A 14520-nucleotide genomic window follows, 5' to 3' on the forward strand; every position below is an offset into this window, starting at 1 on the left:
AGATCTTTGAGCAGCAGTGAGCTGTTACGTTAACTCAGCTGCTCAGGCAATCACAGTCTTACCCTTTTTTTAAATTATTATTATTATTATTACTGCATTGTTCCAGTCAAGGTTTTAAATCCACTTCTAAGTATGATTTAAGATAAATGAAATGACAAATTCGGACACTTGTCAAACCGTCAGTGTCACTCATCAGCACAGTACTCTCAAATGTAACAATCAGATGTTCACCGGGTATTCTTAAATGTCACTTCAAATTTATTATGCAGTTCATTTTGAGTGTGAGGTGGAACTGGTAAGTGAATGACTAATGCTAGGTTTAGAGAGTCAAGAGAATGGAAACATTTATGCAAATATTAGCACGAAAGTGACCAGAGAAAAAGATCTTCTTTGTTAATATTTGCAAAAAAATTCCTTCAGCTTTTTCCCCCCTTTTTTCTCACTGTATTAATATTTCCAGATAATCACTGTTCTTGCAGGTACATTTTAAAATATTCAAAATTTTTAACCCCTTACTTTTAGAATGGCGAATTTTGTTGCAGGATAGTTTTGTCAGGATAGTGATTATATTTTGATCTGTACTTCAAACGGCTGACTGCCTTTCAGAATCATTCCTTTGGCACAGGTAACATTAAATTTGTACTACCCTGTTTAAAATAATTCACAATTATGCTTGACAACAAAGCACAAGATGAGTATCATTAAATTTTATTGTACAAAACTCACAAGATATGGCATTCCTTAGAATTAAAAAAAAAAGGATCAAAACAGACTAATGTCCCTGGAACAAGTTTGTAAATGGAACAATTAATACATGACCTTTAGTCCAGCAATGTTATTTACCTGCAAGACCATCTTTAGACATGACAGGTATAATTAAAAAAATATTCCATCAGTTCAAGCAATAGTTTAATTTTCCATGAAATAAGTATTTCTATAAACACTTTATGTTCAGTCAAAACAAATGCTTTTGAATTTTCTTACCTTAAGAGATATAAAAGAACCAGACAGCCTTGGGAATCATCAGAGAAGTCTACCCCACAGGAAATTCTAGGTTTTGTATTCCACTTGAAAATGTTTGTTTTTATAAAAATAAGTAATACCAACGTAGCATTTTCTAACCAAATACTTCTAGCAAACAGATCTTGCTTCTGTGATGTTTTATTCATCAGTGCAGCACAAGCCTTTTGGGTTTTTTATTTGATACCTCATATCTGTGTCAAATTCAGAATTTGAATATAGACCCAGGGAAAGGTTTTCATTACTTCTATTCATAAAACCTACCCTTTATTGCACAGGATTTACAAAAGGTCAAAACTATGCAAGGTCTTCACTCTGCTTCTCAGCAAAAACATCAAATAAATGTTGAACGGTTTTCCCTTTATCCCAGTGGTAGGAATTATTTCTTGGAATTCTTAGTATAAACATGAAATAAAAAAGGGAACTAGATAACTTTATGTTAAATTCCAGTTTGGCTGTAAATAGCCTTTAAACAACAATGCTACAAAGAACTGCACTACTTGCATTTCTGAAGAAAAAAACAATCAAAACTAAGAAATTATCAGGGAAGCTCATAAACAATTGTGCCAAGACAGCACAAGACTATCTTTGCTATGGCCTAAGCTTTACAAAAAGTGCTTCTCTGCAGGACGCAGTCACTGCGATAAACTTCTGAGATGGTCCCAGGGCATAAGTTATCCTAGACACCCGCACACACACTAGTACTTATTACACTGTGCTTTCTATGAAGAGATTATGCTTCAGTACTTTACATTTTCCATTCTCTGTCTTTCTCCAGAAGAAGAAAAAACCTTCTACGCAAGATAAAAATAATTTTGAATAATTAGTCATGTATTAAAGACCTAGTTTTGAAGTATTTATTTAACATCTAGTCATATAAAATAAAGTGTAAAAGTATGAAGTTATCAGAACGTGGCTTTCAGCAAGGCAGTTTGGGAAGTAAGAATTCAACATAAACCAGGAATTATTTTTCTCCCCCTTTGAAAAGGGTCACATCAGAATGAATGAAAAACACCGAAGAATTTCACTTCAAGCCTGCACTCCTGCCTTTTGTCCTTTCCCCAAGAGGAGAGACCACTGGAAGAATCCTCCAGGGTTTCAGTTGTGTTGTTCTTTGTGCTCTTGTATCGGGTCTGGCTGGAACTATGTACTGCCCTCTTTGGGTGGCAGGGGTGGCTGAGGCTGCTGCGGTGGCTGCGTGCCTGTGGCCGTTTTGATAGAGTTCAGGGTTTTGCTAAACCAAGAGTTTTTGGCAGCTTGGATTTCATTCATAAGGGCTCCTCTCTGGTGCTCCAGCTCCTAAGAAAGCAGAATAGTCAGAATTGATCAAAAACCAACCAGTTAACAAAAAAGCATCCTCAAACTCAGTCCCTGCAATCCAGCACTTTCCTTGCAACCTCCCAGGCACTGGGGAGAGAAGACAGATTGAAATTGCTGAAACAGCAGAAGATATTTAGATGTACAAATAAATCCTCTCTTCTTTTCTTTTTTTTTTTTTAAAGACAGAAAATCGTTCTGGAAGTTCACAGATATACAGCAGTACAGGTACATGCTCCCTTTAGGAACAATTTCTTTGCATGATTCAGAATTATTTTGGACTGAGCACAACAAGGTTAAGGAGACTGCCCTGCTGTACTTGGATTCCACATACCTGAATTTTACACTTGGCTTCCACAAGCTGCAGTTTGGTCTGTGCGAGTTCCAGCTCCATCTCTCTCAGCTGCTTCTTCAGTGCATCCTTCTCATCATCTACTTCTATGCCTTTATTCTCCATGCTTAGAGCAGGCAGCTTCAGTGCCCCCTCCTTACTGAAAATCTCACTGCAGTGTTTGCAGGCCATCACTTTACCCTGAAATACCCAGAAAGCTCATTTTTAATCCATGTTACTGAAGTTGCCTTGCTTCCTGGAAGAGCCATTTTTATGTTAGACTGCCTTCCAGTCAGCAATCTCGAACTACCCAATACTGCAGCTTTCATATTTGACATGAAAAGAATTTGAGAAGTTCATGAACAATTTCAAGGGTATATTAACCAGTATAAAAATTCCTAAAATCTACTTAGCATGCTCTGTCTAAGCACAGAGACTTTGCTCCTCGATCAGAATTACTCAAGCCCTCTTGCTACCAAAGCTTTCTAATATTTTGCAGTATTTATGCCAGCACAATTCAGAAGAGTAAATTACACTCTAGGGACTTTTCGTCTTCCATAAAAGCACTTGACCAAATTAACACAGATTGTGACATTTTAAAGAATGCCAGGTAGCTTTTCCATATTTCCAGAAGCAAGCGAGCAGTCTGTGCTCACTGCAAGGGCCAATATTGTCCTGTTGGTGCTTGTTTAACATCATAGGGGATGGCCCTTTTTGCCAGCGATGCCTGACACGCAGCAGTGAGGTTCTCGTGCTACCTGGGAAGGTGAACCAGTTGCTCATGGCTGAAGATGTAGCACAGCTGGCGTGGCTCGCACAAACTAAAATGGGATATTGAGCTATTTCAGAAGATTATAGGAATGTCAATCCTAGAATTTTTTTTTATCAATAACATAAAAACGTCACTAAAATGCAATAAATCAGGTTCAGCTTGAGTACTAAAGAGACAAGTAGAAGCTATTGCAGAGGGAAAATAATTCTGCCCGCTCAGTAGTGACAAAGCAGAGGGATGGAATTATTACCTGATCAGGAAACATTTATCTCTAGCCCAGATGTTCCTGGTAAGGGGGTTTCGAGGAGGGAGATGAACTGCTATGGAAATTCTGGGGATGGCCCAAGCTGTGCCAATTACTTAAACCAACTCTGCTTAAATTACAGAACCCCAAATATAAACACTGTCCAGTTTGGCCATTTCCGACCCCTCCACTGTGCACACTGGAGTACTATATGCACTTCAGTTTGAGAGTTCCACCCTGCCTGATATAAGATAAAGAACCGTGAAGGGAAATAAACCCTTTCATTGTTTACATCTGATGAAAAATGCATGTGGGGCCATCAGTGCAGCTGGGTGAACGCCGCTGCTGTTACATTAAACTTCAATTCACGTTTTGTTCTGTATCCCTGGCATTTAGCAATACTTGCATTAGGAACATCCCATATGTTGAGGCATCATTCTCACCTTCACAACTTCCAGTTCATCTTTACTGGCCGCTTGTTGTTTTTCCAGCCTGGTACTCAGCTGGGAACAAATCTGGAGCAGAGAAAGCAATCTCTTAGCTAAAGTTTACTGTACTAAAATATAACCTGTGCTTTTTAACAATGATTTTTGTTAGAGCCAACATTTCTTAAATTCTACCTCACTCAGGTACATGCATTCCCCCTTACCAAATCCACTGCTGCTGATAATGAGATTGAAAAAAAAAGGCAGTATTCAATACAGAACCTGAACACGGAGACCGGAACATTTTATGGATGAATTGGTTTATAATGTTTATACTGCATTATGTCACAGAGTAAAGAAGCATTCACCCTACAGTACTAAAATTAGCTAAAAGACAGGTTATTCCCGATTCCCTAAATTAGGAGCTATTAGGAAAACCATAAAAAGATTTATGACAAATTACAATGGTTGCTCTCTGAAAGCCTGAAACGTAGTGTATCTTATTGAAAGGGCGTGATCTGCAACTCTGAAAATTCAGCGCTCAGAACAGGTTGAAAGAAGAAACATGAGAAAGTGTCTCTGTAACAGTACCTGTTTATACTCTGCAATAATGGCTGTGGTTTTCTTGATCTCAGATTCTGCCTTCTCTAGCTGCTTCCTGAAGACTTCCTTCAGCTAGGAATTGAAGGAGAGAAGTTACACAGCACACTGAAAAAAGTTCTCAAAATTGTTCTCTCAAAATTGTTCTTGGATTGTTCTCTCAAAGTCTTGACGTGTTTACAACAGTCCTACAGCTGCTTCTTACCAAATTACAGTTCTTCAGACAAGTGTCTGATTTATTCAGAATACAAATACTTACTATGTTCAGTTATAACCAAATGTGTATACTGTGATACAGTGTATCCCCACTTAGAGAATTCTGTAGGGTAATTCTCTTTCTCTGCATTAAATGGTGGTACAGTGTGGTCCACAGAATACAAAACAAGAGCATTACTATTAAGTGGGTTTTACTGATTTTGTTTTTGTTTTTCTGCACACTGTCACAGCAGGTTTGGACAGACAGATTATTTGTTTGTTTGGCAATGGAAAAGGAAGAAGAATCTCTCAGCACTATCACTCTCATCTCCGTAACAGGAGAAAAAAACCTGTTCTGGTCTGTGGCGCTGCATTAAAATACAGCTAACTCATTCCTCCACCAGTTGGAACCACTAACCTTTAAGAGCCCTCTCAGTAGGAAAAAGGCCTCCACTGCCTTTTTATAGCAAACAGAACGTGGCAACCTCCATTTTAGAGACACACAAAGAATTACAGTTTGATTGCTGTAGTCACTATTGTCAAACGGCTAACATAAAAATCAGGGTATCACTTTTGAAACAGTTTCATGTGTGTCAGTATTCAGCATGTTAGATATGTAGGATTAAAAGAACTAAGACTGAACATTTCTCAAATGAGTCTGAGGCCAGGTCTAGCCAGCAAAATTCTCCCAACCCCCAACTCTGTTCTGCTGTTGGTTCTAGCTTCAGACAGGAACATTCACAGCTTTATTTCAGTGAACCAGCAGCTGAATCCAGAATGGCCTCTTATAAGGCAACACTTCCTCCAGCTCCTTGTTTAGGTAAATAAAAGAGGCCTGATCATGTCTCCTTAGTTGCGACTGCGCACCGCCAGTGAAAATGATTACTACAGTACTGGGAAGGGGATAAGGTATGGAAAACTGAACATTCAGAACTCAAGTAAAGGAAAACACTAAACCCCATACTTTTTTAAAAAAACATTTACCCTGGCACTGTAAATTTTTAATTGTGACTGCATTTTAAAGACAAAATTCTTTCTGCAATTGCAACGCATTCATGCTTCTCTGCATATCCTTTTGCTTGCATTTGCTTGCTAAATGGGAAAAGTTGGAGAATGCCTTACCTGAGCAGTTTCCTCTTCCTGCTTCCGTTTCTCTTCCTCAGTCTCCACTAGCTTCTGTTTGGTCAGGAGAAGTTCCTTGTTCAAAACATCCGCTTTGTCTTCAGCCTAGAATTAGAAAAGGTGGTGTAAAACAGATGTTATCTGTGCCAATACAAATGTATTGGTATATACATCTCAGAAATACTGCAGATTCAGGTTCTAGCGTTGCCTTTTCCTGCCCTCTGATGGCTCACCTAACCTATTTTTTGTATGAAATTCACTTTTCAAGTAGCTATTTTCGAATTTATTTCACCGTGTTTCAACAACTGTGCAAGAGGACCCTTTTGCCAAATGTTTACTTATGCCCAGATAGCAAGTAAGCATAGATACTATGTCCTAATACAAACGTAATACAAACAGTGATGTATAGAATATTTTTGTTGGGAACAATATTAATCTAGGCGGGGGCAGCATGATTTAGCTCCTGCGTAACTTCAGATAACTCATTCCATTTTTGTATCTGTAAGTGGGGAAACTAGATATTGTAGAAAACATCCAGTGCCTGCACTGAATCTTACAAAGTGTCCAGGCAAAGACGAGTATAAAAGAGACAAAGGGGACCACCAGATAAAATGGTTTGTTTATCAGTGCAAATAAGTATTACCTGGAGAAACTTGATACTGTGTGTGTACTGGAGAATATTAATTTTCTCCTTTCTTTGAAAGGCCGAGCTTATGGTGAAACATACTAGGAATGCTTTGGTTTTGTGAGCATTATCCTCACCGATCACCAGGAGAGAAACATATTTCTCAATGTCTGGATATATTCTGTTGACCTCCCCAGCTGGGAGATGCACACTGCATCACACCACTCCTTCTGTTCAGTAACTAGGTGCTAGAACAGGCAAGGGTTGTGGTGAAATAATACTTAGTTTGCTGAAAATACAAGAGGGAAAATGGCATTGTAAACAACAAATAACAGTACAGAACTTGTCTCTCTGAGATGCAGTTTGGTTTTCTACCACTGCTGGTGGTATTAGCTTATCTGTCTGCCACAGTGTTAATTATTAATGAGGGTGTTAGTGGCAACTGTGGGTAGCAGAAGCAGCTCCACCAGGGCCACAACTGAAGACACAGATTGAAGATTCCTGCATTGCTTAGTGTGTATATGACTGTATGGGAGAAAGGAAAACAAGCAGTGAAAGAACGTGAAATTGGTAAGATTGACATCTTAGAACAAAAGAACTCAGTGATTACAAGGATTTTTTTGATGAAAGACCTGTTTAAGATATGCTTTGAAGGAACTACAGATCTTTCCTCCTTTTATGTGTTCATTCCAGGTTCTCCAAGCAGCTGCAGTGGTGTATGGTATCACCTGTCCTTGGAGATGAGGAGTGCAGTAGCACAAAGTTTTTCTCTCAGTGCCAGTGAACTGAGGTAGGGTGTGGGAAAACTTCACGGAGCCGTTCTCATCTACAGAAAGACTGCTAAAATGCAGGAGAGCAAGGAATGGGACTGGCAAAGGTATGTGCTTGGCAGCCTTGTCACAATACTTGAGAAAAAACAAGCACAGGCAGCAACACACATAAAGCTGCTTTATGTACAGCTATTCCTGGGGAAGATAGAGCACCTATGGGAAATCAAATTGAGAGGCCCTTGCAGGAAAAGATTTTACATTATAAGAGCCACTACAGCCCTCTGAGCAAGGCACTAATCAGGAGGTGTGGAGTATGGCTCTCCTGTATTTAGAACCTTAATAATAGCTGTTACGGCATTTATCAATACTACATAAAACACTCCAGAAAAAGATGGGTTTAATGTGTAGTTCTATGACAGTCATCTCTGAGATAAAGGGCTCTGAATGCTGCTGCCCTCTACATTCCAGTCTTCATGGGAAACAAAAGCAGTTATCAATGGACACCCAGGAGCCCTTCTAATTTTTGGTGCCATGCCACTTCATTATCACTGAATTTTGTTGGCTGTACTGATCCACATAAAGTGGTAGACATTATGCAAAGCAACTGGCCTTGAAATTAAGTCTTTTGAAGAGTATGTGATAGCTTTCTCAAGTAAATGTTCGTTCTTTGGTATCTGCCTAAAGGTTATGGCTTACATTTTCTAAAACAATCCACAACAGAGAAGGTACAGTCAGTGTTGGCAAGACACCACTGTGAATGTCTACAGTTGCATGCACATGGAAATCCAGCCTTCTGATTGCAACTAGGAGTGAGGTTGTTAGGAAAATAAAGGCACAAATAATTATATTTTTAATGTTGTGTTCATGCTTTCACTTGAGCACAAAGCAGGGCTCCTAAAATTGGTGTTGCCGAGCCTGAGCTGGACCCATCTGTGTTAGCATTACCTGGTCCAGGTCATTCCGTAAGGCAATTTTGCTTGTTACAAGCTCATGGGCAAGGTCATCGTTCTCCTGCTCCAGCCGCATGCTTGCTTCTTGGAGCCTGCGGTTTTCCCTCTGCAGAAAGAAAGGAACAGCCAGAAAAGGAAGTTAATCCTTATCAATATTAAAGAGCAATAAGCAAGTATATTGTGTGTGTAAAACACCAAGAAGGCAAGAGTGCACATTAAGACAGGACTGCTGCTCTGGGTAACAACAGTGAATTAAGCCAGCAGTGCAAATGCAGCGATTCCACTTAAATCCCAATGGTTATGTTTGTGTCGCGTAAGTGACACACTGATTGTAGGGTTTCTCTGTCAAAAGTAAACACCATCCTCTCCACAAAAGCTCTTGGTTTCTGCTTGCTCATCATCAAAAGAAATGAGGCAGATAACATCCCACCCAGCAGCAGTGAACAGGGACCAATTAAGAGATACTTATAATAAGAATGTTTCCAGTTGAAACTAGAAAGCTGCCCTGCGCCATTTTACAAAATTTTGTCTGCAGGAATCCATAAAAATAGTCCATTTTGTAGATGATGTAGTGCCAACTTCCCATCTTCTGTGGGACTGGTAAAGAACAGCATTCAGCAGGGAACTCCCTACAGCTCGTATAACCTGTATCACCATTTGTGCACTTTCTCTGTAACTTGTGCCGGTGACAACAATGCACATTTTCCAGGACACCTGCTGAGAAAAAGTGTCAGATGGAGAGGGGACCTCACTCCCTGAACACAGGCCCAGAACCTGTTTGGCAGGCAATACACAGCAACACAAAATACAGAACTTTGAGACCGCAGGCCCTGGTCCTCGCTGCACTGCACTCCCTACCCCCTCCACACAGGCAGAAACAACTATGTAGAGCACTAACTAGAGAAGGTAAGTACACAGGACAAGGATGAACAGTAGTAATTCATGTTTTTTTAAAAATCAGTTTCAGTGACTGTTCTAGGGCTGAGAAACAGAATCATATTCAAAAGACGTCTGTGGGTCAGTGGGCTTCCAGGAGTCCACAGAAAATATACATCTTCATCTTTGGAAGAACACAGCAAGGTGGGACAGATAGATATGCCCTCCTCAAAAAATGTGCCGGCCTTCAGTCACACAATGATTGTGTATCTTTCATACCAAAAGAGACTGCAAAGGGAATCTGTGCGCTATGGAAACTCAAGGAAAAATACCAGGTTCATATGGAAACTCATAGGTGGAGGAACAATAACCTGTATGCTGAGATTTCAAAAAGAACCTGTGCTCACTTGAAAGGTAACTTATGTTCTCCAAGAAAAAACAGTAAAAGTGAATAAATATTAGCATTTAACACAGCAAAAAATTTCCAAGAGTTGTTCAGTGAATGCATTCCTACAGAATGTGATTTCTTTGCATAAGCACATTATTCAGTTGTCTTCACTTCCTCCTGCTCACCAGCTGCGCTCAAATTTTTTTTTTCTTTCCGAACTCACTACCGTGAAACTGCAATTTTCATTTCTGTTGCAAGAAGATTTTGCATGCTTGTCTTAAACAAAAAAGGACAACTACAGCTCTAAGAGGATGCTAAAAAAGTCTCTTCTGTGTGGGAGCTTCCTTTGTGGCAGGAAGCAGAACCTCTGCAAATACTCTATCCCCCCTTAATGTGACCCTATTGTGCAACTAGACCATGCACTGCCCTGTACAGGAAAGTAAGTGTTTCCTTTCCAAAAGACTGTACTTTAAATAACTTGTTTTGTTACAGAAACTGTAAGTAAAATACTTTTGTTTAACACAGTTAAAATAACCACTGCTAAAAGACGCATAACTTTGGGGATCTTTTTTATTTGAATTGCACTGTATTCTGTTTGGGACAAGGAATTTTTAAAAGTAAAAATTCTTCTGTAAGGATAATATAAACTTTAAAGTGGGAAACCAAATTGCAGTCTTTAATGATGATGATGATGATGATAATAATAATAATGCTCTAATGTCTCAATAATAATAACAACAACAATAATAATGCTCTAATGTATCTTTATTTCTGTGTTTTGTTCAGACCATCTTGGAAATGTTGATTTTTATAGACACAGCTCTGCCAGCAAGCAGCTGTCAGAAAGTGACTTGAGTTCACCTAAAAAACTGGGACCAGATCAGGACGGTATTGCTGCCAGGTGCTGCAGCACCAATACCTTTTCATAGGGATGTTGCTTAGAGGGAGAAATCTGCAAATTCTTAAGACTTCCATAAAATAAACCAGAAAGAAGTTTGCTTTAACATTTTTGCTATGCTTTTGCCAAAAGCTTCAGTGTCCGCAAAGCAAGCTGCACAATGTGAAGTTCGAAGTTCCTGCTTTGCATTCACAGACAAGTGGGTAAGCAAGCTACGTAGTTGGAAATGCGCTATCCTCCTCTTAAACTAGAATTTACATGGCACGTTGTTAGTAACTTAAAGATCTCTTACCTTGGACATCCAGTCAATAGCTAAGAGATTTTTTTATCTTGTTCACCATACTTTTAATCTCCAGCTGAAAGTCTCTTATTAGGCTACCTTTACTCTTCCTCCACACAGGGCAGTACGCACGATTAGATGGTTTGTCTTTTCCAGCTCCTCCCCCCAGATCTAGCAGTGAAAAACTGCCTCCTTCCTGAGGAGGAAACTCTTAATCTGCTTAAGTCTAAATAAAACTTAATGTTACACAGTAAAGACAAAAATAGCAAATAGCACTTTTCATATGTAGCCAACTATTTTCAATGGCTCTGAAATATTTACAGGGTTTTATAAAATACCATTCGCAATGGCATAAAGTTCAGTGGATGGAGCTGGTTCGTTACAGCAGGACTTACATCACAGAGAGCATTTTGTAACCTGGCATAAGCCAACTTGTCAGACCTGCTAGTTGTCCTTGGTGTAAACAGACAGCTTCCTGCCTTTTCTCTACACACCACTAACAATTTACTGACTATTCTCTTCGGCATTGCTCAGTTTTTATGATCAGTAAAATAAGAGATTCCTCTTTCCCAGATTCCTCGTTCCAGTTACAAAAGGCACTCTGGTGGACTCTGGTTAGCTTTTAAAAGGAGGATACTGCATTTCCAAAAGGGACAAACACTGCTGATACATACAAACACAAATAAACTTACCTCCTGTAAAGTCACAGACCAAATACTGCTTTCAACCATTGGTGTAAAGACAGTGAAAACAGGATATAAAATAATTTTTAATACCAACAAAGACAGCCAAAAAAAGAAAAAAGTTGCTGATTCTTCAGTGGGATTTTGGTTCTGAGTTTTAAAGAGGCTATACTCCAGCTTCCATCACACACTGGACGGAAAGAAGGTGGTAAATTTGAAAGCAGTAGGCAAGCCTCAGCTCAGGAAGACTGAAAGGCTGAACTCCACCCTCTGCTCCCTTCCAGCCAGCACCAAGGAGCAATTCCTGACAAGATTAGTGGTGATGATGCATGCTCTCTGTGCTGCTACTCAAGCAGGGCATAAAGAGTCACAAACCTTGTTAAGCAATTCAGTGTCACATTTTCTGATGAGCTAACACCCAAACCCCAGATCTTTGGGCATGAACAGATTCTCAATGGTGGAATGAAAACACTGATTAAAATTCACTTTTCTGGATGTGAACAAATGGAAGTCTTCATAAGCCCATCAGAAAGGGCTCTTGATGGCAGAGGAGCTCTGAAGGAAAACCCTGTGAAGCTCTGTCTAGAAACCCAAAATGCTTTTACAGCAAGCTATCTAGGAAAACCTCTCATGGGAAGCAACATAGAGGCTCCTGGAGGTGCTTTGTGTTTTCTGTTTGTTGACTCAGAAGAAGCATTCCCAAAAGTGCCCCAGCACACTTTTTTTTTAAAAAACCACAAAGAAACAATGATCCACATCAAGAGTTATCTTATGTTTTTCCTCACAACGGTTACCATTCAGTTACCATGACTCTGAATAAAAATGACCAGTGTATTAATTTTTGCTTCCACTTCAAACACGCAAAAGGCCATTATGTCCAAATTACACATTTATTCAGACAGACAACTTCTCTGTTGCACAACAAGGTCCACAGAGGAAAAGGCGTTTCTACCCTCAGAACAGAACTGTGTGCACAAGAAGGGTCTGCTTGCAAAACTCCAGCCCTTCTTTGTATGGTTATATCCTCTTTATTTTAAATCAAGAAGTCCCAAGCCCAACTCCAGCAATTTCTCATCAGGTCAACCAAAACCCTGTTACATGAGGTGTTGTCAAACACAGAAAAACCCCACAGAATATATAGAAAAATATCAATCTGAACTATATTGCTATTTTTTCTGCACATGCAACTCACTTTTCTTCCTGACTTCTACAGGCAATTTGTAATTTATTTTAACCAAAAGTCATGAAATTCGGTGACAAACAGCAATTTAGAATATATTTACTTTTGCACCTTTTAAAAATCTGACAAAAATGTGAGTGATAATTTGTTATAAGCAATGGAAAATAAAAGTGGAAAAGTGTCCATAAAAGAATACACTTTTCCTAAATAATACTTGCAAATACAGAAGAAAACAAACACCAAAAATAATGGCACTGTTTAATACTGTTCTTTTGATAAGTCAAATCACAATCAACATGTAAAATAAGAGCTGGGCAGGAACTCCTGTGGCATGTAACACAGCTCATTGTAGCACATGAATTTAACCTGTCAAGAAAATGTGACTGGTTAATGGCAGGCCAGACGTTGCAAAAACAGCCCTCTTCTGGAGCCTCTGGAGAGTTTGGGGTCGGTGGGACTGGAGGAGTGCCCTGTCTGGACATACCCTCAGGCAGGAAGCATCTCTCTCCCGGCGATTCGCAGGGGGCTGCTCAGCCCCACTGTTCCTGTGCTGGGGAACACCTTTAGGACCCGAGCGCGGGCGACGAGAGGAAGAAGCAGCATGCTGCACCCTCGCACTGCTCTGGTTCACTCCTGGTGTCCCCTGGACGCTGGGGTGAAAGTCAGACCCGCACGCGGGAGCTGCATCAGCTCCCGTGAGTTCCCTCTGCACCGCTCGCAGCGCATCAGGGATGGACCAGGAGGAGACAGCAGAGCAGCAGGGGCCCCACTGCCATCGTGGCAGCTGCTCCCACCCCAGTGCCACACACGGCCTAGCTCCTACTTTCTCAACAGTCCATCAAGCCATTTCCACCAAGGGCCAGGTCACCGGCAGGTGTCTTACTCAAGACATCCTTCATCATTGCAACTCAGAAGTGCCCATGTCTCTGTGGTCCTGACAAATCTCTATTGGTAATAAAAATTGTAACACACTGCAAGCAACAAAAACTCTTAACGACGATAACTAAAAACTATCAACAGACTGAAAGCCAGTTTCCTTCTTGACCTGTAAGAGGAATATTCTGCAGGGTTCTCCACTCCAGCGATCCCATTCAGGAAACATCCCCTTCCTGGGCAGTAAACCAAAAACTTGTTTTGTTCTGGGAAAAGAAACTGTAAAAACTACCACGATGTAGGCTTTTAGGGCACAGCCCACACAGAGAGTGCACGAGGCCAGAGGGGACCAACAGCAACGCTGCGCTCAGAGGCAATACTGGCTTTTCAGCAGCGTGGACTCAGTCCTTCCCCAAATCAAGCCCAGGTGGGCAAAGTCTAGCACCGATGGTGCCAAAATGAAATGCATTTCTAAACACATGGGCTGCAGAGCAATAATTTAAGGGACAAGCAAAGTTGGCTCCCCACTTTCTGCCTGTGAGGACCACAGAGCTTGCGTTTCTTGCTGCCCTTTGGAAACACTCTTGAAATGTCGACTCCTACCAACCTCAGCTTGATGCGTTAATAAAATCAAACAAGCAAGACAAGGAACAGAGAGCACTTACAAGCATTTCTTCATGACACCCATCAGCTGAAGAATGCGTCCGAACTTTGAACTTAATATGCAGCTAACCAGTTATGGGGACTCTCTAATCACAGCATCGCTAAGAGGATCAGACTCAATCTAGCTTCATAAAAAAATCACACAGTGAGTTTCAAACATGCAAGCCAAAACCCCAGGCTGTGATCTTGACTGTGACAGTGACTCACATAAACAGTGGCCAGAGTCACTTTCTAGATCCTCATTTGCAGCTTGGGGATAATGTTCTTTACCGTCCATTGCCCAAGATTAACTAGTTAATATGCTTCCA

The 14520-nt window shown here is 40.4% G+C and overlaps 1 protein-coding gene across 3 annotated transcripts in view; it reads right to left on the reverse strand.

Moving 5' to 3' along the window:
• Positions 1–1199: 1199 nt before the first annotated feature.
• RABGAP1L (RAB GTPase activating protein 1-like) overlaps positions 1200–14520 on the reverse strand; it is a 240393-nt gene continuing 227072 nt past the window's right edge. For 2 of the 3 annotated variants that reach the window (XM_010580655.1, XM_010580658.1), the window contains 6 exons: positions 8367–8477; positions 6027–6131; positions 4701–4784; positions 4128–4199; positions 2672–2869; positions 1200–2319 (listed from right to left, as the gene is read on the reverse strand). In XM_010580655.1, the coding sequence (XP_010578957.1) occupies positions 2164–2319; positions 2672–2869; positions 4128–4199; positions 4701–4784; positions 6027–6131; positions 8367–8477 (726 nt within the window). In that variant the 3' untranslated portion in view covers positions 1200–2163. Of the gene's footprint in view, positions 2320–2671; positions 2870–4127; positions 4200–4700; positions 4785–6026; positions 6132–8366; positions 8478–10825; positions 10933–14520 lie in introns of those variants that run through there. The other variant, XM_010580659.1, reaches the window with a different exon arrangement.

Source organism: Haliaeetus leucocephalus, unplaced genomic scaffold (genome assembly GCF_000737465.1).
Source record: "Haliaeetus leucocephalus isolate CR32 unplaced genomic scaffold, Haliaeetus_leucocephalus-4.0 Scaffold730, whole genome shotgun sequence".
Taxonomy (NCBI): Eukaryota; Metazoa; Chordata; class Aves; order Accipitriformes; family Accipitridae; genus Haliaeetus; species Haliaeetus leucocephalus.